This window comes from Drosophila montana, unplaced genomic scaffold (assembly GCF_035044405.1).
Source record: "Drosophila montana isolate Dmon_TW-CO22-7 unplaced genomic scaffold, ASM3504440v1 contig_3200_1, whole genome shotgun sequence".
Taxonomy (NCBI): Eukaryota; Metazoa; Arthropoda; class Insecta; order Diptera; family Drosophilidae; genus Drosophila; species Drosophila montana.
The window spans coordinates 5,416,983-5,437,696 of record NW_026998080.1 but is presented as its reverse complement, the minus strand read 5'-3'; the positions used below and the strand labels follow the sequence as shown (position 1 = coordinate 5,437,696).

Below are 20,714 nucleotides of genomic sequence, written 5' to 3'. Positions count from 1 at the left end.
AGTCGTCAAATGTGTGTTTGGCGCTTCAATTTAAAACTAACTAGTTTACTATAACACTAAAGCGTCCGCTTTGCTCCGCGATCTGCTCACGAGGCAGAGCCGAGAGCACTCGATGCTGTAGCTATTGTTGTTGTTGCTGCTGATGTTGCTTTGCATTATTTTGTAATGTTTTTTGTGTGTTGCTTTGCATTGCTACTTACTTTGCGCTCTTCGAAGCTCTAAACAAAAAATTGAAATGAGAAAAAAAAAGATACGAAAATTTGGCGCGCTATTTTTTGTTGCTTCTGCTAGCGACGTCGACTGCGACTGCGACTGCGACAGCGGCAGCGAATGCAGCACATTTCAAATATAAATACTGGCCTACGAAATTGTTTCAGTATCACAATCAAGTCAACCATCTTCGCAAGAAGAACACCAAACATCAATCCCAGTTAAATCTCAGCTGCCAGTGCCGAGTTTTCAGTAAAAAGTTTCGTGTGTGTTTTGTACCAAAACCAAGCAAGTGACTACACAAAATGAAGGTATAGAACAAATGCAAATGCAATAAAACGCGTTCACATTAATTTCCAATATGCCAAGCATATGGACTGTCAGTGCAAAGTGGTGTGAATCGTCCTGCCAAAAGGACCGCAACGAGCAACGAGTGCGGCACTTGGCCAAATCGAGGAATGTAGAGCACAAATATTAGAATTTGTCAAAAATGAATGTTACTTATTGCTGCTTAACAACAAAAGGCTTAAGTTGAAGTTCCAATTCAAGATATTTTATAAATAATTTCGGGCTTTTAGTTCAATTCTTACATTGTGCTCTGTTAAACTTTGAGTTTCTTACCTAAAATACAACAGTTCAATTTATTTAGGAATTTTAAAAGGCAACCTACAAAAAAAGGAGTCAAGCAGTCAAGTTCAAAAAGACAATTAATCAATTAATAATTTAACTGGCAGTTCGCATAAATTTAGCACATTTGAATATAGCTCTGCAGCAAACGAAATTCGACACGAACTTGAGGCGGCTTCTGTTTAAAACGTATTCGTTAATTGGCGCTTCGCTTATAAATAAATTAGTAAAACAGTTTAACAGCCACTTAAGGTATATAGAAAATGTATTAATAGCTGTTGGAGGCAACGCAGTTGTTGTTTCATGTTGCAATGCATAAATTAAGAGACTTGTACTGAGTCCATGCCCAAATTTGGAGTGCAGCAGAGATGAGCAAGGGACGATTAAAAAAAACAAAAACAGCGACTGGCAAAAGCAACACAATATAAGATGTTTTTCTGCTGCTAGTATTTGAAAAGCCAATGAGGCATGAAAGTCAGTGAAGGTCTTGCGCTCGCACTAAAAGTAATTTGGATAAGAAAAATGTTGCACAACAATTTGTGCGCAAAAGAAGCCAAGCGCCAAGCAATCGGAAAAGCAATCTTCCAGTTCCTTTAAGCCAAACGCAAGTTTGTTGCCTAAGTCTTTGGTTTGTCGCATGCGACATTAAGCTGCCTGCTATAGCACTCTGGCTGGCACCGTTAACTGGTCGTATACCTAACATGCCAAGTCACCCGAGAGCGGGCCCTTCACAATTTGTGCGCAAAAGAAGACGAGCGCCAATCGCCAATCAGTCGGAAAAGCAAATCTTCAAGTTCCCTTAAGCCAAACGCACGTTTGTTGCCTAAGTCTTTAGTTTGTCGCATGCGACATTAAGCTGCCTGCTATAGCACTCTGGCTGGTCGTATACTTAACATGCCAAGTCACCTGAGAGCGGGCCCTTCACTGCGGCATTTAGCTGATCAGCCAGTGTCATCCATCGGCGACCCAATTTCCACAAATTTGCATATTACACGCCTAAACGCCAAAACAAAGCATAATTATTATTATAAACAATGTGCATGAGCGCAATTGCTCGGTGGGGACGGTAAATGGAGTAGTGCATAGCTAATTACGATTATGATATTTTAATGAGAATCTAAGAAAAGGGCGAGAAAAACAAATGGAAACAGAAGACAATAAACTGTAGTTCAGGTATATATGGTATATATATATATAATTTGTTCATGGGATCCAAAATGTGGCTTGTAGGACGGAACATTTAGTTGCTGTCGAGTTCACCTTGTGGCATCTTGATGCTGGGATCGGCTGCTCGATACGCCATCTGATGAATCTTGAACCCATATAGTCTAGGAAGGAGTGATAAGTTCAACGGCCAACGCTAATTGTGTTTAAAGACAAACCTTGGCACAAACCTCTGCTTGGTCCGTTTGGGGCGCACTTCGGGCTTAACCATGAAGAGCATGTGGGGGAAGCCGGTGCCAAAAAAGGCGCCATCGATGGCCGCATGCCGCGCCGACTTGGGTACATAGACATCGTTGCACTTGGGGCAAAATATGCGCACCATATCTTCACCAGGATTATCGCTCAGGCCGATGGGCAGCACTGGCTGGCGCTGACAAAAAACACGAGGACATATGCCAAAGGCGCTTTTCTGATACTTTTCTAACATTAGCTCAATGCCGCGATTCGTCAATATGAATCGTGCGTGGATTAGGCCGTATAGCTTCTCGGCGGACTGCTCCAGATCAGCCTCGGTTGGCGCATCCGAGCCAGAGCCAGTGTCCAGATCCAAAATAACTTCCAAGGCGCGCCGATAGTTGCTCACATTCGAGTCGAGAAAGTTGAGATTGAACTTGTCGTGGATGTAGTCCTCGTCTATCGCACAGAAGAACTCGTTGCCGCGCTGCTTGCAGAACCAGGCTATCCAGGCGCCCTCATCCGAATCGGTCATGGTTACCAAATAAAACGCTTTCCAAATACTAACAAATAACTGATAATATAATAAACAACTTAATTTGGTTGACTGCAAGCTCCAAGCTTGCTCTGCCTCCTACCTCCAACTCAATTGATCCGTTGACCAAATCCCCATTATTTCCATTTCCATTTACAGTGCTTTACAACGATCGCGCTGCTCGTCTGCCTGGCCGCCTGGACGCAAGCGGAGCCACCGGTGCCCCAGAACCAGTATCTGCCGCCCAATCAGTCGCCCCAGGCGCCGTCTAACAACTATCTGCCGCCCACACAGAGCTATCAGTCGCCCGCCAACAACTACTTGCCGCCCCAGCGTGGCGGCAATGCTGGTGGCGCGGCGCCCAGCAACAGCTATGGCGCGCCTCTGCCCCAGAGCCAGTACGGCGCACCTGCCTTGACCGGAGCGATCTTTAAGGGACAGAATGGCGGCGGCGGTGCCGGCGGCTATGGCAGCGGCGGCAACGGCGGCAACGGCTATGGTCAGCGCGATGAGGAGCAGTACGGCCCGGCGAAATATGAGTTCAAATACGACGTGCAGGATTACGAGTCCGGCAACGACTTTGGCCATATGGAATCGCGCGACGGCGACCTGGCCGTCGGCCGCTACTACGTCCTGCTGCCCGACGGACGCAAGCAGATCGTTGAATATGAGGCTGATCAAAATGGTTACCGCCCAACCATCCGCTACGAGCAGGTGGGCAACGGCAACGGCAATGGCAATGGACGCAACGGCGGCGGCGGCGGCGGCGGCGGCGGCGGCTACGACAGCAATGCGCAGCAGGGCAAATTCAATGGCTATCAGTAAGGCGAGTGCCAAAGGCGTTACCTTCTAGTGTTTCGACCCTGTAACTATACTTGTCTATATCGTTGTTGTTTTAATTTTTTTTTCGCTAACCGAGCTGAGTATTAAACGCATCTGCTGCCGGCGCAGCGAACACAGTTTGACATGCAATGGCTTGTCATGCGCATCTCTACTGTCACCCTCCCGCTGTCCCATTCTAGTGGAACGCCGCCATTTTGCCATAGCCAGGCGCGTTCCATTTTCCACTGTTCCACTGTTCCATTATGCCTATGCCTATGCCTCATGTTCCCTGTATTTTGCCGTTTGTTTTGTTAAGCGCCTTCATTTTGTGCTGTTCCACACAGTTACGGACACACACACAAACACACACACACCACATTAGATGCATACATATTGTGACCATCACACGCATACATACATACATATACATATACATAAGCATTGTATTTAATTTTAATGAATTCTGATGAAAAATGCATTGGAGCACACTCTTTAAATGGAAAAACGTGTACGAAGACATATGAGATTTTTTGTGTATAATGATAATGATAATGAATAAAGAAGCATTTTTGTATAAAACAAAGTAAAGAAAAAAAAAGAGTATCAAGTTTTTTAACTGCAATTATATTTGACGACAAGTGAAAGCCGAAAACTGAAAATATTTACTTCAGCACCCGCTCCAATTGTCCCTGACTATTATATTTATAAATCGGATCCTGCAACTCACCCACGGAGGAGTATCTCAGCTGGGCCGTGAAGCCGTCGCCAGCAGCATCTTCTGCATTCTTCACAGTCCGATATAGAACACGTTGTAGCTTGTTATCGGAGGAAACTATATAGTATCGGCCCTCCTCGATTCTTGACTGCAAATCCGTAGACGGAGCGGGATTTTCCTCATCCGGATAGTCTATTCTAAAGCCACCATCAACTGGGGCGCCGTATTGGGCGGCCGGACTTGGTTGCCGATTTGCCTGTCGCTCCCCATCCAATATATCTCCTTGGTTGCCACTGAGCACTGGCTGTTGCTGCTGGTTGGGTACTTCGGCATTTGGTGGCAAGTAATTGGAATTTGCCTGAGGTGCATTAAAGGTGCCAGCATGCTCAACGCGTTCTCTGCTGATCTCAAAGCTGGATCCCACTGGAGCCACATTCTGGCTGGGCAAATTAAATGGCACACGTGGACGCCAGCCTGCCGGAGCATATGGAGCTCGCACAGGTGACTCGGCATGGATGCCAGCAATTGTGGTGACAAGAAGTATTACCTTAAATGATAAAAAGTGTGAGCTCTCTCTCTCTCTCTCTCTCTCTCTCTCTCTCTCTCTCTGGAGACTGTCTTGAATTGCAACCCACCTTTAGCAGCATTTTGATCAGAGCTGCGTTTCAAACTGCAATACAAGTCTTCGGGCACACGCATTTTTATATCAAATTATTAAACATATGCAGCAAATATTTGGCATGCCGTGCACGTAACTCCCTCCCTCGTTTGACACACATAGGCCACATCTGTTGCATCTCGGTTCCAATAGTCACGTAATCCATCCAAAATGAAGCACGACGATTCGCATGCTTGGTGACCTTGAAATCGGATGAGCACATTATTGGCAAAGATTCAAATATTTTCAATACAGTTTGTTACGTCAGTTGTCTAACTGTAAATGTCCAAGGGTTACACAAAGTTGTCCAAAATAGTCAAGTTCAAAGCTACACATCAAGCTAAGTAGAATATATATAACTGCTTCCTTTTAATTTATCATATTATATGAGAGCAAATGAATAGATTCTTTAACGGAAGAACAATTTTGGGAGGTTAAGTAGCAAAGTACTCCACGTGTCTGATCAGGGTCTTATAAAATATATCTCACAGCAGGTGGCGACAAAAGAATTGTGATTCTTCGATGCGCTTGTTTTGCATTAAATGAACTTAACAAAATCATTAATAATTTGTGCTAGCCTTTGATTAATGATTATCTGAAAGCCTGCTCATATGAAGCAGGGCTGCAAACCTACATCAAATTGTCGATGGTTTTAATTTTTTAATAAAAATGTGATTCTGCTGGCTTTTTGGCACCTAGTTTGGGTTATTGTTTATGATGACAAAATAGTTTAGAATTCGCTGCTCGAAATGTTTACAGCCAAAAGCAGTCAGCCAGTAATTTAAACGCGCGGCATTTACAGCTGACTGCCAGGGTGACCAGTCAGCATCAATTTTGTGCAGCCCTGGGCGAGAAGCAATGCATAAACAAAGAATTTTTGAATGCATTGCGCGGGAAAATTGTAATAAAGTCTATGTGGGATATTTTTAAGGACTTTCTTCAAAATATCGATTCGGCTTTCAAACTTAGTTTGCTAAAATAATTTTGATTCCGTAGAAGAGATTTTCTTGACTGCCCACCGAAAGTTCCATCGTGAGAAATTGTCTAGAAAATTTCTCATTTGAAGCATTCGTTTTTTACTCCAGGTGTAACAATTAAAGAGATCACATCTCACAAGTTTTAGGTGTTTGGTATGTTTTTATTTATCTTGTTTTCTACACAATTTGCATTTAATCGTTCAATATCTGTTTGCACTCTATATATGTATATTTAAACCGGTTAACTTCTATGTATGCCCCTTACTGCTCCCCAGTCACGCCCAGCTTCTTCTTCAGCGACTCGGGCATCTCTGGTGGTGGTGGGCGTGGCATGCGCAGGAAGACCTTGACTGCATCATAAATGAACCACTGAGCGGCAGTGAGTGTGCCAATCATGACAATCCTAGGCATCAGACCGCCCCACAGTCCTGTAGAACAATGTCAAGAGATTGAAAGAATTATTAAGCAGCATTAGCAAACAGATTGATGGGCCACTTACCAACCCAGCCAAGTTGTTTGGCAATATCAAGAGCGCTGGCGCCCTTGGCCTGGTTCAGCTTGGACACAACTGTGTCAGCGGGATGGGAGACAATGGCACAGAAGACACCAGCAATGTAACCAGCGGCAAAGGTGACAATCAGCTGCTCGCCCTTAGTGCAATCCGCACGTGGCTTGGGCACCACATACTTGTAGAGCAGCTCCAGCGTGCGCTCAAAGCAGGCGAACTTCATCATGGTGTATGGAATCTGTCGCATCCAGAGTGGCACCAGACCCTTGTAGAAGGCCGAAATACCCTCCTGTGCGGTCATCTTAGGCAGCGCCTCGCGCAGCGTCTTAGCAAATCCGGGCGTTGTCTGAATTTTAACCTTAGCAGCTTCCATGGGCGCCAGCGCAATGTCCGCAAAGAACTCAGCCGAGGCAGAAGCGGCCAGATAGAGGCCAGTTCTATAAAGGAAGGCGTTCTCCTCGCCAATAGCATTGGAGTATATAACTTTGAAGACCTCATATAGACCGAATTTGCACAGACCCTGCATGGAGTAGCCAATGAAAGTTGGCGCCCAGCCCTTAGCCAGACCCCTGACGCCCTCCTCAGCCAAGCTGACACGGAAGCCGTTAACGACAGTCTTGTACTTGGCCGGATCCACCTGGAGACGGCACTTAACCAAATCCAGAGGCACCACCATGGTGTGGGTAGTACCGCACGAGATAATACCACCCAGACCACACAGCAAGAAGTAATGATTGGAGCCAAACTCACAAGAATCTGAAAGAATATAGACATGCACATTTATCATCAATCCAATTCAACATCGGAAAATTCTTCAACTCGCACTCACCTCCCTGGGCGGCAGCTGCGGCGGCGAAATTGTGATTGGGGCTCAGCTGACGGGCGGCTCCATCGCTGGCCGAGGAGTAGGCTGAAGGTGAGGGCGTGGCAGCCTGGCAGTTAGCACTGGTGAACGGCGACTTGAACGTTGAGTTCTGAGCGGCCTCGAGCAAAGATTTGAACATGTTGGCTAGCGAAGATGCTGTGGAATAGACGACGACGACAAGGTTGAGGTTAGCGGGTCATGATGTAACCGAATCGACACATTTAGGCAAATATTGTTGCCTCTAACAACGCTTCACGCTTTCGAAAAATTTAACAGCCACATAATATTTTTGAAATATACTTTAACTATTTTTTTTTTCAAATTAATATCGATCACTTATTTCCGCAACTGTCATTGATCTTGTAGCAAATTGAGCACATGCCACAGTTTTTTACATAACTTTCGTTTTTCTTCCCCCCGTTTGTACTCTTATTGTGAATTACGTAATGGTTTTGTGTGAACAGTCCAAGGAAAATATTGAAATAGATCTTTTGTATACTCAATCCAAAAAGACTCACTTCAAAGTGCGCGGAAGAAAGTGCGGGGTGTATGCAGAACGGATGAACCTGAAGTCTAGCTGAAGTAGCAAGTTTTCGTTGTTGGGTTTGGAAATAAAACCCAAAAAACAACGTTCGTCGTGCGCCAAACCAGAAAACCAAATGCAACAGTTTCAACCGCAAAACGAAAGATTGAGCACAAAATTGTGCGATAGGGTTGTCGAGTTTATCGCAAATGTATCGGTTATAACCGGTTATAAAAACGGTTGGCAATTAAACAGAACAGTAGCAAGATTCCTGTAGTGAATATAAGTTTTATGAATATAAAAAACTTATTAATTGAATTATACAACCATCTTGATATAATTTCATGATATTATTCGACCAATCATAAAATATGGTTTAGTAAAATTCTCGTCGAATTTCTCTGGCAACTCCAACAGATTTCGTTATTTATAAACACACAGCATTTTGGCCAATGTCTATTGAAAAATCTGAATTCTATTCTTTTTTTGTTCAATGTAAAAATAAATTCATTAACGCGCCGACAGCTGTGCGAACAATTCGCTCTAAATCAAGGCTGAGTGTTATTTTTTTTTTACATTTTTGTTCTGTAAAATTTAAACATTTTATTGGAAACATACAATCTGTGTGTTTATTTACTAAAATCGATAGTTAGTAACTTTATGGACTTAAAAACTATTACAAAAATGCATACTCTTGCTTCGAGTCGTCGTTTGTCACACGTGACAATAAGTACAATTAGTTGATTTAGTGCTTAACAATAAATGCTAAAAATATTGGAAGTAGCTGCATAATAATACTTTTTGCAATAACTTACAGTACACGAACTCGTGTGTATATGGACAAAAATGGCAAAGTTATTAACGACATAAACGACTTAAATATTATATTGGCTGGCATTTTGTATGTGTGAGTGTGTGTTGAATGAGGCTCGACATATACAGCGCTGCTAAAACTGTAGCAGCGCTGCTCGAACCGCGCTGCATTGGGGCAGTTGAACTTCCCCCAGACCTTACTACAAAATAACCAAATTGGCAAACAAGCGGACATCTTAAAGTATTGCAACCTAACAAATTAGCTGGGACTATGACTCGGCGGTTTCCATATGCCGATGCACTGTCACCGGCGCCAGTATGTAGTGGGAACGTGGCTCCTCCGCATCCAGCGGGAGTGTCGTCTGCCCATAGACAGCAGCTGCACCGCGACATGGCGATGGCGTCGCTTGCGACTGCTGCTGCTGCTGCTGCTGTTTATAGCGCTCCGTTTTGGAAGCCGGCTGATTGCTTAAATATGGATGCGTTGTGGACTGTTGACGGTTGGTTGGACTCGATATGGATGTTGATATGGACATGGTGTCCGATTTGCTGTGCCGCTTGTCGTGCAGCAGCAGTGGCTCCGCCAACGTAAAGCACTGCTGATCGGAGCTATCCTCGTGTGGTGTCATGGTGCTATAGCCGTGATCCGACTCACCATTCGGCGGCCGGCGATAGTAGCTGCTGCCGCTCGACATATGATATGGCGAAATGTCAGCGGCATGCATCAGCTGACGCTGGGCAGCAGCATGATCATATCCACCCATGGGCGGCTCATCGTGCGCCTGGCAATCATCGAAATTGAAACGCGACAACGGCAGACCGTAATTCTCCTCCTGCACCGAATCCACGTAGAACTGCTCCTGTGCCTGTGTGTCAAGATTGTGCCGGTAGCAATAAATGGCAAAGCCAATTACGATGGCAAGCACAACAATGGCGCCACCAAGTGGTCCAAACGCGGAATACGCATGCTGCTCCCGTTGTGGATTGTGCGCGGCTAGCATCTCCAATTCATCCAGTTCACCATACGGCGTCAGTGAGGCTAGCACGCCATTAAAGCAACCCGCTTGTGTCGAACAGAAGGCCGAACCGAAGCCGTTTCCCTCCACATCCTGCTGGCACCACTCGCAGCCCATCACGCCGAGGCATTCCCGCTGAGTGACATACGCCTCGCAGCCGCCACCTCCAACAGCAGCAGCAGCAGCAGCAGCGGCACAGCTTGGCAGCACGGTTAATAGTTGTGTCGTAGGCGGCAGTGCAAGAAAATGCTCGCTGGGCGGTGAACAATAGGGAAATTGCCGAGTATAGTTGGCATAATCGTGCGGGTCGCTGGCACCAGAGCCAGACAGCATGGGACACTCGCAGGGACACTCACAGTCCGTTTGATCCATACGCTTGCAGTTGAGGCAAACGCGATCGATGGTGCTGCAGGGACAAAAGGCGCCGCCATCGCAGCTAGAATTGAGCACCGCCGCGAATAGATTGCTGCCCCGTATCAGGCCAATGGCGTACTTGGTGCGCTCGCCATGCACCACATTGCCCAGAATTGTGGCCAAGGATGTGTTGAAGGCGTAGTAGCGTTGCAGCGTGCGATTCTGATAGCTGGCACAGCCCAGTTTGCGCACCAGCTGGCCATGATTTAGCATATCGTTGGCCAGATACGATTCCTTGTGCGTCAAATGCTCGTGAGGGCGGCGTTGATTGCGTGTCGATGTCGACACCTGCAGCATGCTGGGATGAGCCAGCAAGTAGCCTTCGTGCTCGAAAAGTAGGCACTTCATGTGTGGCAGCTGGCAGAGCGGTGTGCTATCCAATATGAGGCGATAGTAGAAGGCGTAGGGTACATCCAATGCGACCACAGCCACCGGCCGATCCTGCTGGGCCGAGTGCAATGCATCCGCCTTGCCCTCGAATATTGTATGCGCTATGGTCACAATATAGCCCGCACCGCCTGCGTCCAGATACGGCGCCGTGCTCACAATGCGCCCCGGCTGTGCCATCGCTTGCCGGAACCAAGGACGTCGTGTTGCATCATAGCTGCTGCTCAACAGGCAGCCCGGATACAGTTGCAGCACGCCACTGACACTGGCTATGTACCGTCTAATTATGTGACTTCGCAAAGAGCCAGCCGGTTCCTGATGCCGCCGTCGCAACAGTTGCATAGCCTGATACAAGACGCCAACCTCGTGCCGTATGCGAGCACGCAGGCCGGGATTAGCCAGCAGGCCACTCGAGTCGCGCAGATACGCCATAATCGACTCCACGTGCCGCAACTGCGTACGTGGCCGATTGTTATGCAGAAATGCAAAGGGCGAATTAAAGGCGGCAGCACTCAGGAAAAGAGTGGGTGCATCTGCAAAAAAATGAATAAATTTATTAGAAAACATGAAGCAAATCTGGTTTATTAAGGTGGTTTAAAGATGGGGTCTAATTACAGGTTAACAGGCTTCAGGTCAACTAGATGACATCAACACTTAAATTAGTTCTTCGTTAAAAACTGATACAATCGACCATAAAGCTTTATTCATTTCATTTTTCATAAATATTATCAATAACAAATATAATAAATAAATATCACATTTAGTTTCCCTAGCAACTATATATATCAGCTACAAGCATCTCATCACGATACTAAATGAATTTCTACTTTTACACCTAAGTCGATAAACTTCAAACTCAATTTCAAATCTAACTTTACACATGGAGTTCTTGGAATTGCGGTTAGATCCTAATTTCCCAATGTAAGTGAGTAAAAAATTTCACCAGGCAAAGCCGGAAAATACTAGCTTTAAACATAGAAGAGTATGCTTTGCCTTCTTTTCGTCGTTTATAATTCTCAACTGGTTAATGATTCGGACTGAGGTCAAGGCCTTGCAAGAGTCGATAGCAAAGTCTGCTAATGATGAAAGGTATTCAAAAAAACATTTTATATTGCGATAAATAATTGTTAAGTGCAATCAAGTGAACCTGGGTTTCTAGATGTGCAAAACTAGGGCAATGAACCGAACCTTGATGGGAGACATTGTTGGATTTGAGGTTTTGATATACACTCACCCATTGTGGCCAGTTGCCTGAAGTAGCGGCAGGTTGTGGGCGTGCCACTGCCACTGTTTTGCATCAAATCCAACCGATGATACAACAGGTCCTTGATGTCCCCATAGTATCCAGACTCGTAGGTAGACACGGCATCCATTCGATTGTAGCGCTGGAGCGGGGCGGATGCATTGTGGGCGGCAGAGCCGATGATGCTTGCGGTACTAACCAAACACAGTACATAAATGCCCAGCACGGATTGCCAGTGATAGGTTCGCAACAGCTGTTGGCGACCCAGGTAGATGGCAGTGCTGGCGTTTCCGCGCTCCTCATGCAGCAGGCGCTTGAGAATGCTGGCAAAGTCTGTCGCGTTCTCGAGGTAGGCAATACTTACTGGAAATGCCGTTTCGCGCTGTATGAGTGGCCGAGGAAAAGCCGGATGGGCCAAAGTATTTCCGTTGTCGCGATCCAACAGAAAGGCATAGCTGAAGCCCTGTTTGGCAGCCGGCGAGGCATTCGGGTAGTTCAGCAGGTCTTCCAATAAATCAGCCAAGTACAAATTGACGCCCACCACACCGTATGGCGGCACGGCATGTGTAATGGCAACCAGAACGTCTAGCAAATTAAAGAGATTATTTTAAGAATAACACACAATCAAATGCAATAAACTCACCCCCGCTCTCCGCATCCACAACGGGCTGGTGCACTTCCAGTGTATCCGTGAGAAAGCGCTCTGTGAAGAGCTGGCCAAAGACACGACTGCTCGCCCGAGGTATTGTTTCCGCATGCATCTTATTCAGCACAAAGAAGCGTCCTGCCAACTGCGCCTCCTGGCCGGCGGGCAGCCAGGCGCGCACATCAATGTCAAACTTGGTATAGTTCTGCGTAGCTATATCGCTCAGAAACTGTTTTTCATACATTATGCGCTTCTCGTCTAGCACCACGGCGCAGGTATTGATGATAACTGGCGACAGCAGACGACTCTGGCCCTGGGCCAAAACGCGTAGCACGTGCATGGCATCCGATAGATTTGTTAGCAAACCACGCGTCACATAAACAAACTCAATAGGTTGCTCTGAAACATTAATCAGCCGTGCTTGCTGCAGTCGATGCAGCAGCTCGAATGAATATTCGAAGCCCAGCGTATGATTGGTCATTCCACGTCCCAAGCTCAGGTTATTCACATAGTTAAGAATCTCGTCCTTATGAGAACGTGTAGCGCTATACATGCCGTGTACGGCTTCCGCGGGAAATGCATCCAGATACATAAAGTCGGCCTCGCTGGAAACAGTCACGAACGACACATAGTCGGTGTCCTCCAACAACAGCAGAACCTCCTGAACTGTGTGGGAAATAGTAAAATTAATCACTTAATTATTAAAGCTTTTGATAATTCATTAAAACAGAAACTGTGAAAGAATCTTTAATTTCATTTTTTGTACGCGACCTAAATATTTTCTAGATTTTCTCTCTGTCCATTTTTTTAGCCATTCACTTACCAAAGTTTTTGGTGATCTCGAACAGCTCGGCATTCAATGCAGATCCCACATCGATGAGTAGCATCACAAACTTGCGCTTTATGGCCGAAACGTAAAGCCGGCGAAAATGTGCGCTGCCTGATGCACCATCACTGCTGGAGAGGAAATAGATGTGCTTAAAGTGGCTGACGCTGGCGCTGCTGCTGCTAGGTTTGTTTTTGTTGCTGCTGCTGCTGCTGCTTGGCTCGTTGTCGCCTGGGCTACTGCTTAGGCGCTGCCTCAGCATCGTTAGCTGATCGGCTATGTAGCTATTGGCGGCAAGGGAACGTCCACTGTTCTCATTGAGGAATGTAGCTCGTGATGCCTCATCCGACTTGAGATAATTTAAGATTTGTATTTGCTGTTTATTGTAATGAGCAGAGCCCGAGGACACCGCATCCATATTGGTCTCATAGTATAGCTGACAGTTTTCAATTTGCGTGTTCAAGTAGAGATGCATGTGCTCGTTGTTGACGGCCGCATTGTTGCTATCCCCATCATCCACTTCAAAGTCAAATTCACTTTCTAGGTCATCATCCCCTTCGTCGTCATAACTGTGCTGCTGTTGGAGCACGTTGCTTAGATTGAAACGCAATAAATCACGCAGTTCCAGTACAACATGTGTGGCCCTTTGCAGCTTGCGTCCCAGACGCTGGCTGAACGCTTGCAGATCCTGCTGCACGATCTCGTTGCCGTTACCAGACGACAGCCGTGTAGTGACAGAACTAGCAAAATGTATGGAGTCGAAGATTTCCTGCAAGAATTCGATGCGGATTACAGAAGGAAGTCATTGAAAATCATGGGACTCACCTGTATCTTGGTAACGAGCATCTCCACATTACGTATACTGTGCAACTTATTCTCCACATTGTGCCTCAGCTGCACAAAGTTTTGCTGATTATAGTTAACGAAGAAAACACTTCCTGATGTCTGCTGAAGCGGCATGTAGCCGGCGGCAGCGTTGGACGTAGGCACTTTGTTATTATTGCTAGTTAAGGTTTCATTTGTTATGGTTGTGTTTTTGCTTATGTTTAGAGGTAGAGGAGGAACATGTTCACTGTTTGGCGATGTGTGTGCAGTTGCCGCCAGGAGCAGGAGCCACGTGATGCTGCTCCACATCTTGCTGCTTTCCTGGTAGGCTGAATAAGCAACGATTACCGCGTCATTTAGGTAAAAATGTTTCTTGTTATATTTTTATGCATCTGCTGCTGCCCGATAAGCAGTAAACTCGGTCGATAAGTCGCATCGAAAGCCTCGAATAAATGTTATCGATTGCAAGACAATAATTCGAAGTGTGGTATTTTTCGATTGCAGGACAATAATTCGAAGTGTGGTATTTTTATAAGACATATAATTTACCGTTGTCACACTTACATGACTGATGGTAAGAACCACTTCATGATATACAAACTGCATTTACAAATTAATAAACAAAATTATTCGACATTATAAGTTACTTAGTATACTTTCCCTTTACACACATGACGCTATCTATACTCTCGGAATATTTAAGACGCAAGCTTTTATCTAATAAAAACTATTCAACTTACATGATTTATCAAATTTACCAATGTATAAATTTATTCTTATGTATAAAATTACCATTAAAAGTATTTATGCACATATGTACAATTTTATTTGGTTCATTGTTATTTGTTAGAATAGATGGACTACCGATATCGAAAAAGATATTTCTATCGATGGCGAGTAAGAAACATCGATACTATCGTCGTGTGATTCATAATAAAAGAAGAAGGTTAATATACTTCAACACAAACATTAAAACTTTAAACGGAGCATTAAGACTTGTAAAAAGCCATGGCCGCCACCCTTAAACCGTATTTAACCGCTGTTCGGCATTCGTTAACTGCTGCAATGTGTCTGCAGGATTTTCCATCGCAAGTTGTGGAACGGCACAACAAGCCGGAGGTGGAAATTTGTTCCAGCAAAGAACTGGTGCTCACGCCCATCGTCGTGTCGCGTAATGAGAGGGAAAAGGTGCGAATTGAGCCGTCCATCAATTCGGTGCGGGTTAGCATTGCCGTTAAGCAGGCAGATGAAATTGAGCGCATTCTGTGCCACAAGTTTACACGCTTCATGATGCGTCGCGCAGAATCCTTCATCATACTGCGACGCAAGCCAATCGAGGGATATGACATTAGCTTTCTGATAACAAATTTCCATACGGAGCAAATGTACAAACACAAGCTGGTGGACTTTGTCATCAGCTTCATGGAGGAAATCGACAAGGAAATCAGCGAAATGAAACTGGCAGTGAATGCGCGAGCACGCACATGTGCTGAGGAATTCCTGAAACGTTTTTAATGTTAAGCTGAGCAATATATCACAATAGTATTCCATAACTGATTTAATAAATAAATGTGTTTTCCTGTAGCTCTCGATAAGCTGTTTTAACAATTACATCTGTATCTGTCAATTCGTACCTGGTATCTTTCGGTAGTTGCAGGCAGCTGGAAAGTTTGAGATATGAAAATGGTATCTTGATTTAGATTCGGCCCCGCCTCCATTTATGTTGGGCTGACGGACACGTTCATTTTATAATAAATATATGGGTAGTTTATTAATTAATAACATAACATTAATGGCGGTGTAGTTGGTAAAGGAAAAATTTTTTTGGATCAAAATGATATTAAAGATTTTATGAAAAGATGAAGACCTCCCACGGGCATAAAAAAACAGCTGAAAGTATTATTATAAATAAAGGTCATAAATAGCAGCAAAGTTACACCTAACTTTGTAAACAGCTTTGTCTACCTTAGTTTTCGACAAAGACTATAATACACCTGGGATTTAAACCTAAATGCTTAGTTATTTTCTGTTCATATTAGTAATTAACAGCCACAATTCACAGCTTTAAAAATTTGCGCCTTTTTATGCATGTTGCTCGACCTATTTTTCCGTTGTTCAACACTCACATAACACATAACATCCCTGTCCAATTAAATATCAACAAACGAAACACGCGGACAGCGCCAGATCGAACTCTGGGCTCAAATTCATTTCATTAAAAAATGGTAACGGTAAAAGTAAAGAGTAACTCAAATGCAAAGCCAAAGAAAACTAAAAGCGTCGGGGATAACTCAGCTGTGAAAGCGAAGGGCTGGCAGAAGGTGAAAATCAAGGGCCACGTGATATCCAACGACTTTACCGGTTACGAGGGGCTGATTGGCCTAGAGGTGCTAAAGGATTACGATGCGGCACTTGTAAAATCAACACAGAAACAGAGTGTCATGAGAGGCAATGAAAAGAACAAGAAACGAAGACAATCAAAACCCGAGGATGATTCAGATCCTTCGACTACCGATGACGACGAAAGCGATAGCGATGAGGGGGATGATGCTGGTAGATCATCAAAGTCTAGTAAGAAAGTTCGCATGGCAGAGCACCGTGCACAGCGCATTCTGAAGCAGCGGGAGAAGCGTGAAAAGCGAAAGGAGTTGCGAAAACAAAAAAAGGCAGCACCTAATTCAGAGCCTAAGTCAACCAAGTCCAAATTCACACCAAATGATGAGTATGCGCCTGATCGCTTTGCGCTGCTTCGACCGCCGGCGCCGGATGGCGACGACTTGGAGGAGGCAATCTCCGGAGACGAGGAAGTGCCACAACTTGTACCCTGCAATTTGCAAGATGAGAAGGATATGACGAAGTGGAATGGCATGGGCGTGCCGGCCACAATTATGCGCGCCTTGGCGGAGCAAGGCTACGAGGCGCCCACCCAAATTCAGGCCATGACCCTGCCTGCTGCTATACATGGCAAGAAGGATATACTTGGCGCTGCTGAAACTGGAAGCGGCAAAACACTTGCCTTTGGCATACCCATACTTTCAGGCATTATGGAGCTGAAGCAGCGCAATGACGGTTCAGGTATTCGCAAGGCGCCGAAGGTTAAAGGGGCTCAACAAATGGAAGAGGCGCCACAGTCTAAGGACAATCACAATCACGAGCTGACACCGCCGCCAGAGGAGCTGGACTATGTGCCTGGTGGCAGTGACGAAGAAAGCGATGCTGAGGAGCACAACCAGGCCTTAAGTCGTCCACTCTACGCTGTGGTGTTGACGCCCACCCGTGAATTGGCCGTGCAGGTGAAGAATCATCTTGTCACCGCGGCCAAATATACTGGCATTCGTGTGGCAGCCATTTTTGGTGGCCTTTCTGTGGCCAAACAAGAGCGTGTTCTGCGCCAGTGCCCCGAAATTGTAGTAGCCACTCCGGGTCGCCTGTGGGAACTGTATGCGCAGGGCAATCAGCACCTGAACAAGATTGAAAATGTAAATTTTCTGTGCATAGACGAAACCGATCGCATGGTGGAGAAGGGTCACTTCGAGGAGCTGCGCAGTCTGCTCAAGGTACTCAATGCGGATGACGACCGCAAAAAGCTGCGCCAAAACTTTGTGTTCTCCGCCACTTTGACGCTGGTACACGATCTACCCGAGCATATGCAAAGTAGGCAAATACCACTGAAATTCCAAAGTATTTCTTTAATTCATCAATTGCTTTATACTTTAAGAACGTAATCTGGCTAAGCGTCCCAAGTATGTAAAGCAAACAGTGGATCAAAAGATTGAGAGCTTAATTGAAGAGTTGGGTATATCGCAGCCCAAGATTGTGGACATTACCAGCAGTCAACGTCAGTAGCGCCGCTTCCAAAAAATGTTTTTTTATTAATACTTAAAACTTATCTAACAGAAACGGCACAAACGCTCACCGAGAGTAGGCTGCTGTGTGCAATTGATGAGAAGGACTATTATTTGTACTATTTTGTGCAACGTCATCCTGGTCGAACCATTGTCTTCTGCAACTCCATTGACTGCGTTAAGCGTCTGGCTACGCTGTTCGGTTTGCTGGATTGCAATCCTTTGCCGCTGCACGCAAACATGATACAGAAACAGCGCCTGAAAAATCTGGAACGCTTTCGTGATAGTCCGATGGGCTTGCTGATAGCCACCGATGTGGCTGCCCGTGGATTGGACATACCCAATGTTGAGCATGTTATACACTACCAAGTGCCACGCACCAGCGAGAATTATGTGCATCGGTCGGGTCGCACGGCGCGTGCCAATAAACATGGCATAACGGTGATGTTCATGGAACCTGGCGAGGTCAAGACCTATGTAAGGTTATACAAAACCTTAGAAAGAAGTAGGTGGCTGACCTTGAGTATAGTCGGTATGTTAATTCAACGAACCCTGTTTCTTACAGCTGAGGATCTACCTCTTTTCCCAATCTCTGAGCGCTTTATGGGCTCTGTCAAGGAGCGGGTTAATCTAGCACGTGAACTGGACAAGGAGGAATTAAAGCTGCGACGCACACAAAGCGAGGAGGGTTGGATGAAAAAGCACGCCGAGGAAATGGACATGATTATTGATGGCTATAACGATGAGTCGTATGTATATTTGTGTTGATATTAGACAATACTCTAATCCGTTTACCTGACAGTGGCAGCGATCAAGACGAGGATCCGTTTATCATTGAGAGGAGACGCAATCGCGTGCATGTGGATACAGTACGTGCACAACTTGGCGCCCTGCTATCACAGCCTATTTTCCCCAAGGGTTTCAGCTTTAAATATCCCACCAGCACGGGTCAGCTTCTCTCGGGCTCAGATATGGCTACCAGTAATGCTAAGAGTGCTGTTGAAACAATGAAGGCGGCCATCGAGGACATGAAGCTTGCCAAGAAACAGCGCAACAAACGCAAACGCAATGTATAAACTAATATATTTTAGTTTACTGTACAAATAAATTGATCTATTCAATGCTTAGAAACAAAGTATCGTATGCCACCCTCGGTAAGAGAGCGTGCGTGTTTGGCTAGTAATGTGGACACAGATAGTGTGGGCGTGGTAAAGCAGCTGCAGAGAGAAATTAACAAGAATTAGGTGGCGGCTGACTCGGAAAGATCTATGCTTACTCTATGTACGGGTCCATCTCATCCATTGTCCACTTGCGCTTTGTTTTAAACAAGGCACGCATGCGATCGTTAATATTGGATGGTAGCTGCTCCTCGGCTAGGGAACGAACGCATGGTTGTGCACCTTCCCTGTCCAGGATGCCTAATCCCCGCAGATACTCTAGCTTACAGGTCATTCCCTCGGGCAATGCATCCTGCCAGGTGCACATGAACTCTTCGCTGCGAAAACGCAGACCTGGCTGTAGAATGTTCTGTGCCACAATGCGTGCCACAAGCGACTCCCGATATCTGAACTTGTTGGGGCATCGATCACTTGGTTTTGTGTAGACATCAAAAAGTCCAGCCACAATGGGTTCTGGGGCAATGCCTTGCAGTGCGTAAATTGTCTCTTCACGTTCCACCTCATCTAGAGCCCAGGAATTTTCGCTTATCACGCCAAGCATTAAATTGATAATGCGATATTCGTACTCGTAGTCCAGTATACGTATGTGGCCATCGAATTCCAGAGCCCTGTACTGGTTTAACCCTTCAACAAACTGGACACGACTGCACTGGACTGTGTCCAACAGCTGCTGGAAACTAAACAGCAGCTTGCGCTCAATGCAGTACTCGTTCTCTGGCCCGGAGTAGCGTGTTAGCTGGAGCAGTTCACCTAGCTTGCGATAACGTGGGCGTATTTCGCGGCATTCGAAGTATTCGTGGAAAATTGTGAGCACTTGACTCTGTTCCAGAGTGCGCGGCACCTCCAAATCATCATCGGCGCTGTCATTGAGGCTGCGCTCCAGTGACGTGTTAGCATTGCTTGTACGCGGACTCTTCAGTGGTGAGGTACTTGTAGCTGCCGCAAACTTTAGTTCCGGCACCAATAATAGGCTATTTGAGATCTCGGCGCCTTTAACATCGTATGTGCGCTCATCCGTGCAGAGCACAACCTTTTCATGAAGGCCGCCTTTGAAATGCAGCGTCTGTCCGGTGCGGATCTGTTGCAGCATGTGCTCGTCTAGCTCCAGTAGCCGCAAATTATCGCTGACTACCTCGGCGCCAGGGTAGTACAAAGCCTGTGTGAGTTGTGTGAGCTGACGTTCGTCCATTTTTGCGTGCTTAACAATAGCCTTAACGTCTTCCGGGGTCCGCACATAGCTGGAAACAGATATGAACTAACGATATCATGAGGTTTGTCTTTGCTTATAAACTTACCGCTGCGGAGCATTTTCATCCACTTCCATGTCTTCCATTTCCATCTCAGATATTGCGCGCCAAAAATTCTTCATTCATTGCAGTTGGGATTTAGGCGTTGCCACACTGTTTTACACTGTCGTGGCTATTTTTGGCTTTTTGAAAACAAAAACAAATATATAACGTTTTCCACACATATTTATTTAAAAACAAAATTACTATTTAATAACCTAAAAAAATCCATAGTACAATTGAAAAAAAATGTGCTACATTTATACCAACTTATCTTTTAAAAGAGCCTCGTGGAGCTTAATTGTTTGCGCTTCTACAAATTTTGAATTAATGGCCATGGTAAATGCAAATTAGTGTGACCGAAGGAAAGAACGATAAAAAACAACGATATTCGATA

General features: G+C 45.5%; 8 protein-coding genes across 9 annotated transcripts; 3 read left to right on the top strand and 5 right to left on the bottom strand.

The window, feature by feature from the left end:
• The first annotated feature begins 388 nt into the window (after positions 1–388).
• Positions 389–4,102, top strand: Cpr56F (Cuticular protein 56F). Its single transcript, XM_064687365.1, has 2 exons — positions 389–521; positions 2,930–4,102. Exons 1-2 carry the CDS (start codon positions 516–518, stop codon positions 3,593–3,595), a joined length of 672 nt encoding a protein of 223 aa, XP_064543435.1. The 5' UTR covers positions 389–515; the 3' UTR covers positions 3,596–4,102.
• CkIIbeta2 (Casein kinase II beta2 subunit) lies at positions 1,928–2,874 on the bottom strand. Of its 2 annotated transcripts, none has more exons than XM_064686882.1 (2): positions 2,220–2,874; positions 1,928–2,165 (listed from the first exon to the last, which is right to left on the bottom strand). In XM_064686882.1, the coding sequence occupies exons 1-2, from the start codon at positions 2,768–2,770 to the stop codon at positions 2,078–2,080; spliced, it is 639 nt and encodes a 212-aa protein (XP_064542952.1). In that variant the 5' UTR covers positions 2,771–2,874; the 3' UTR covers positions 1,928–2,077. The 2 variants fall into 2 exon arrangements, with proteins under 2 accessions (XP_064542952.1, XP_064542953.1); XM_064686883.1 differs by having other exon boundaries at positions 2,232–2,874.
• A 152-nt stretch (positions 4,103–4,254) lies between the features above and the next one.
• Positions 4,255–5,175, bottom strand: LOC135432197 (uncharacterized). The gene is made up of 2 exons (XM_064687735.1): positions 4,943–5,175; positions 4,255–4,854 (listed from the first exon to the last, which is right to left on the bottom strand). The coding sequence occupies exons 1-2, from the start codon at positions 4,952–4,954 to the stop codon at positions 4,255–4,257; spliced, it is 612 nt and encodes a 203-aa protein (XP_064543805.1). The 5' UTR covers positions 4,955–5,175.
• Positions 5,176–6,082: 907 nt separating this feature from the next.
• Mpcp1 (Mitochondrial phosphate carrier protein 1) lies at positions 6,083–7,991 on the bottom strand. Its single transcript, XM_064686410.1, has 4 exons — positions 7,834–7,991; positions 7,280–7,471; positions 6,442–7,206; positions 6,083–6,370 (listed from the first exon to the last, which is right to left on the bottom strand). Exons 2-4 carry the CDS (start codon positions 7,452–7,454, stop codon positions 6,204–6,206), a joined length of 1,107 nt encoding a protein of 368 aa, XP_064542480.1. The 5' UTR covers positions 7,455–7,471; positions 7,834–7,991; the 3' UTR covers positions 6,083–6,203.
• A 424-nt stretch (positions 7,992–8,415) lies between these two features.
• LOC135431330 (VWFA and cache domain-containing protein CG16868) lies at positions 8,416–14,439 on the bottom strand. Its single transcript, XM_064686409.1, has 5 exons — positions 14,009–14,439; positions 13,181–13,952; positions 12,355–13,023; positions 11,703–12,296; positions 8,416–11,001 (listed from the first exon to the last, which is right to left on the bottom strand). The coding sequence occupies exons 1-5, from the start codon at positions 14,315–14,317 to the stop codon at positions 8,921–8,923; spliced, it is 4,425 nt and encodes a 1,474-aa protein (XP_064542479.1). The 5' UTR covers positions 14,318–14,439; the 3' UTR covers positions 8,416–8,920.
• A 485-nt stretch (positions 14,440–14,924) lies between these two features.
• On the top strand, positions 14,925–15,592 carry Arpc4 (Actin-related protein 2/3 complex, subunit 4). The gene has a single exon (XM_064686665.1). The coding sequence runs from the start codon at positions 15,017–15,019 to the stop codon at positions 15,521–15,523; it is 507 nt and encodes a 168-aa protein (XP_064542735.1). The 5' UTR covers positions 14,925–15,016; the 3' UTR covers positions 15,524–15,592.
• Positions 15,593–16,163: 571 nt separating this feature from the next.
• Positions 16,164–18,991, top strand: LOC135432430 (ATP-dependent RNA helicase DDX24). The gene is made up of 5 exons (XM_064688132.1): positions 16,164–17,662; positions 17,727–17,846; positions 17,906–18,358; positions 18,419–18,602; positions 18,656–18,991. Exons 1-5 carry the CDS (start codon positions 16,231–16,233, stop codon positions 18,927–18,929), a joined length of 2,463 nt encoding a protein of 820 aa, XP_064544202.1. The 5' UTR covers positions 16,164–16,230; the 3' UTR covers positions 18,930–18,991.
• Positions 18,920–20,462, bottom strand: LOC135432431 (sister chromatid cohesion protein DCC1). Its single transcript, XM_064688133.1, has 3 exons — positions 20,327–20,462; positions 19,130–20,269; positions 18,920–19,070 (listed from the first exon to the last, which is right to left on the bottom strand). The coding sequence occupies exons 1-3, from the start codon at positions 20,398–20,400 to the stop codon at positions 18,971–18,973; spliced, it is 1,314 nt and encodes a 437-aa protein (XP_064544203.1). The 5' UTR covers positions 20,401–20,462; the 3' UTR covers positions 18,920–18,970.
• Positions 20,463–20,714: the final 252 nt, after the last annotated feature.

What these genes read in the sequence shown, in the direction of transcription:
- CkIIbeta2 (XM_064686882.1), bottom strand. Translation starts at nt 2,770, where the DNA reads ATGACCGATTCGGATGAGGGCGCCTGGATAGCCTGGTTCTGCAAGCAG. An exon ending in AAGCAGAGGTTTGTGCCAAG is followed by an intron (nt 2,166 to 2,219) that starts GTTTGTCTTTAA and finishes ACTCCTTCCTAG; the next exon opens with ACTATATGGGTTCAAGATTC.
- Mpcp1 (XM_064686410.1), bottom strand. Translation starts at nt 7,454, where the DNA reads ATGTTCAAATCTTTGCTCGAGGCCGCTCAGAACTCAACGTTCAAGTCG. An exon ending in CGCAGCTGCCGCCCAGGGAG is followed by an intron (nt 7,207 to 7,279) that starts GTGAGTGCGAGT and finishes ATATTCTTTCAG; the next exon opens with ATTCTTGTGAGTTTGGCTCC. An exon ending in CAAACAACTTGGCTGGGTTG is followed by an intron (nt 6,371 to 6,441) that starts GTAAGTGGCCCA and finishes ATTGTTCTACAG; the next exon opens with GACTGTGGGGCGGTCTGATG.
- LOC135431330 (XM_064686409.1), bottom strand. Translation starts at nt 14,317, where the DNA reads ATGTGGAGCAGCATCACGTGGCTCCTGCTCCTGGCGGCAACTGCACAC. An exon ending in TGTGGATGCGGAGAGCGGGG is followed by an intron (nt 12,297 to 12,354) that starts GTGAGTTTATTG and finishes TTAATTTGCTAG; the next exon opens with ACGTTCTGGTTGCCATTACA. An exon ending in CAGGCAACTGGCCACAATGG is followed by an intron (nt 11,002 to 11,702) that starts GTGAGTGTATAT and finishes ATTTTTTTGCAG; the next exon opens with ATGCACCCACTCTTTTCCTG.
- Arpc4 (XM_064686665.1), top strand. Translation starts at nt 15,017, where the DNA reads ATGGCCGCCACCCTTAAACCGTATTTAACCGCTGTTCGGCATTCGTTA.
- LOC135432430 (XM_064688132.1), top strand. Translation starts at nt 16,231, where the DNA reads ATGGTAACGGTAAAAGTAAAGAGTAACTCAAATGCAAAGCCAAAGAAA. An exon ending in TCTACCCGAGCATATGCAAA is followed by an intron (nt 17,663 to 17,726) that starts GTAGGCAAATAC and finishes TTATACTTTAAG; the next exon opens with AACGTAATCTGGCTAAGCGT. An exon ending in ATACAAAACCTTAGAAAGAA is followed by an intron (nt 18,359 to 18,418) that starts GTAGGTGGCTGA and finishes TGTTTCTTACAG; the next exon opens with CTGAGGATCTACCTCTTTTC.
- LOC135432431 (XM_064688133.1), bottom strand. Translation starts at nt 20,400, where the DNA reads ATGAAGAATTTTTGGCGCGCAATATCTGAGATGGAAATGGAAGACATG. An exon ending in GATGAAAATGCTCCGCAGCG is followed by an intron (nt 20,270 to 20,326) that starts GTAAGTTTATAA and finishes ATCTGTTTCCAG; the next exon opens with CTATGTGCGGACCCCGGAAG. An exon ending in GAGATGGACCCGTACATAGA is followed by an intron (nt 19,071 to 19,129) that starts GTAAGCATAGAT and finishes TTCTCTCTGCAG; the next exon opens with CTGCTTTACCACGCCCACAC.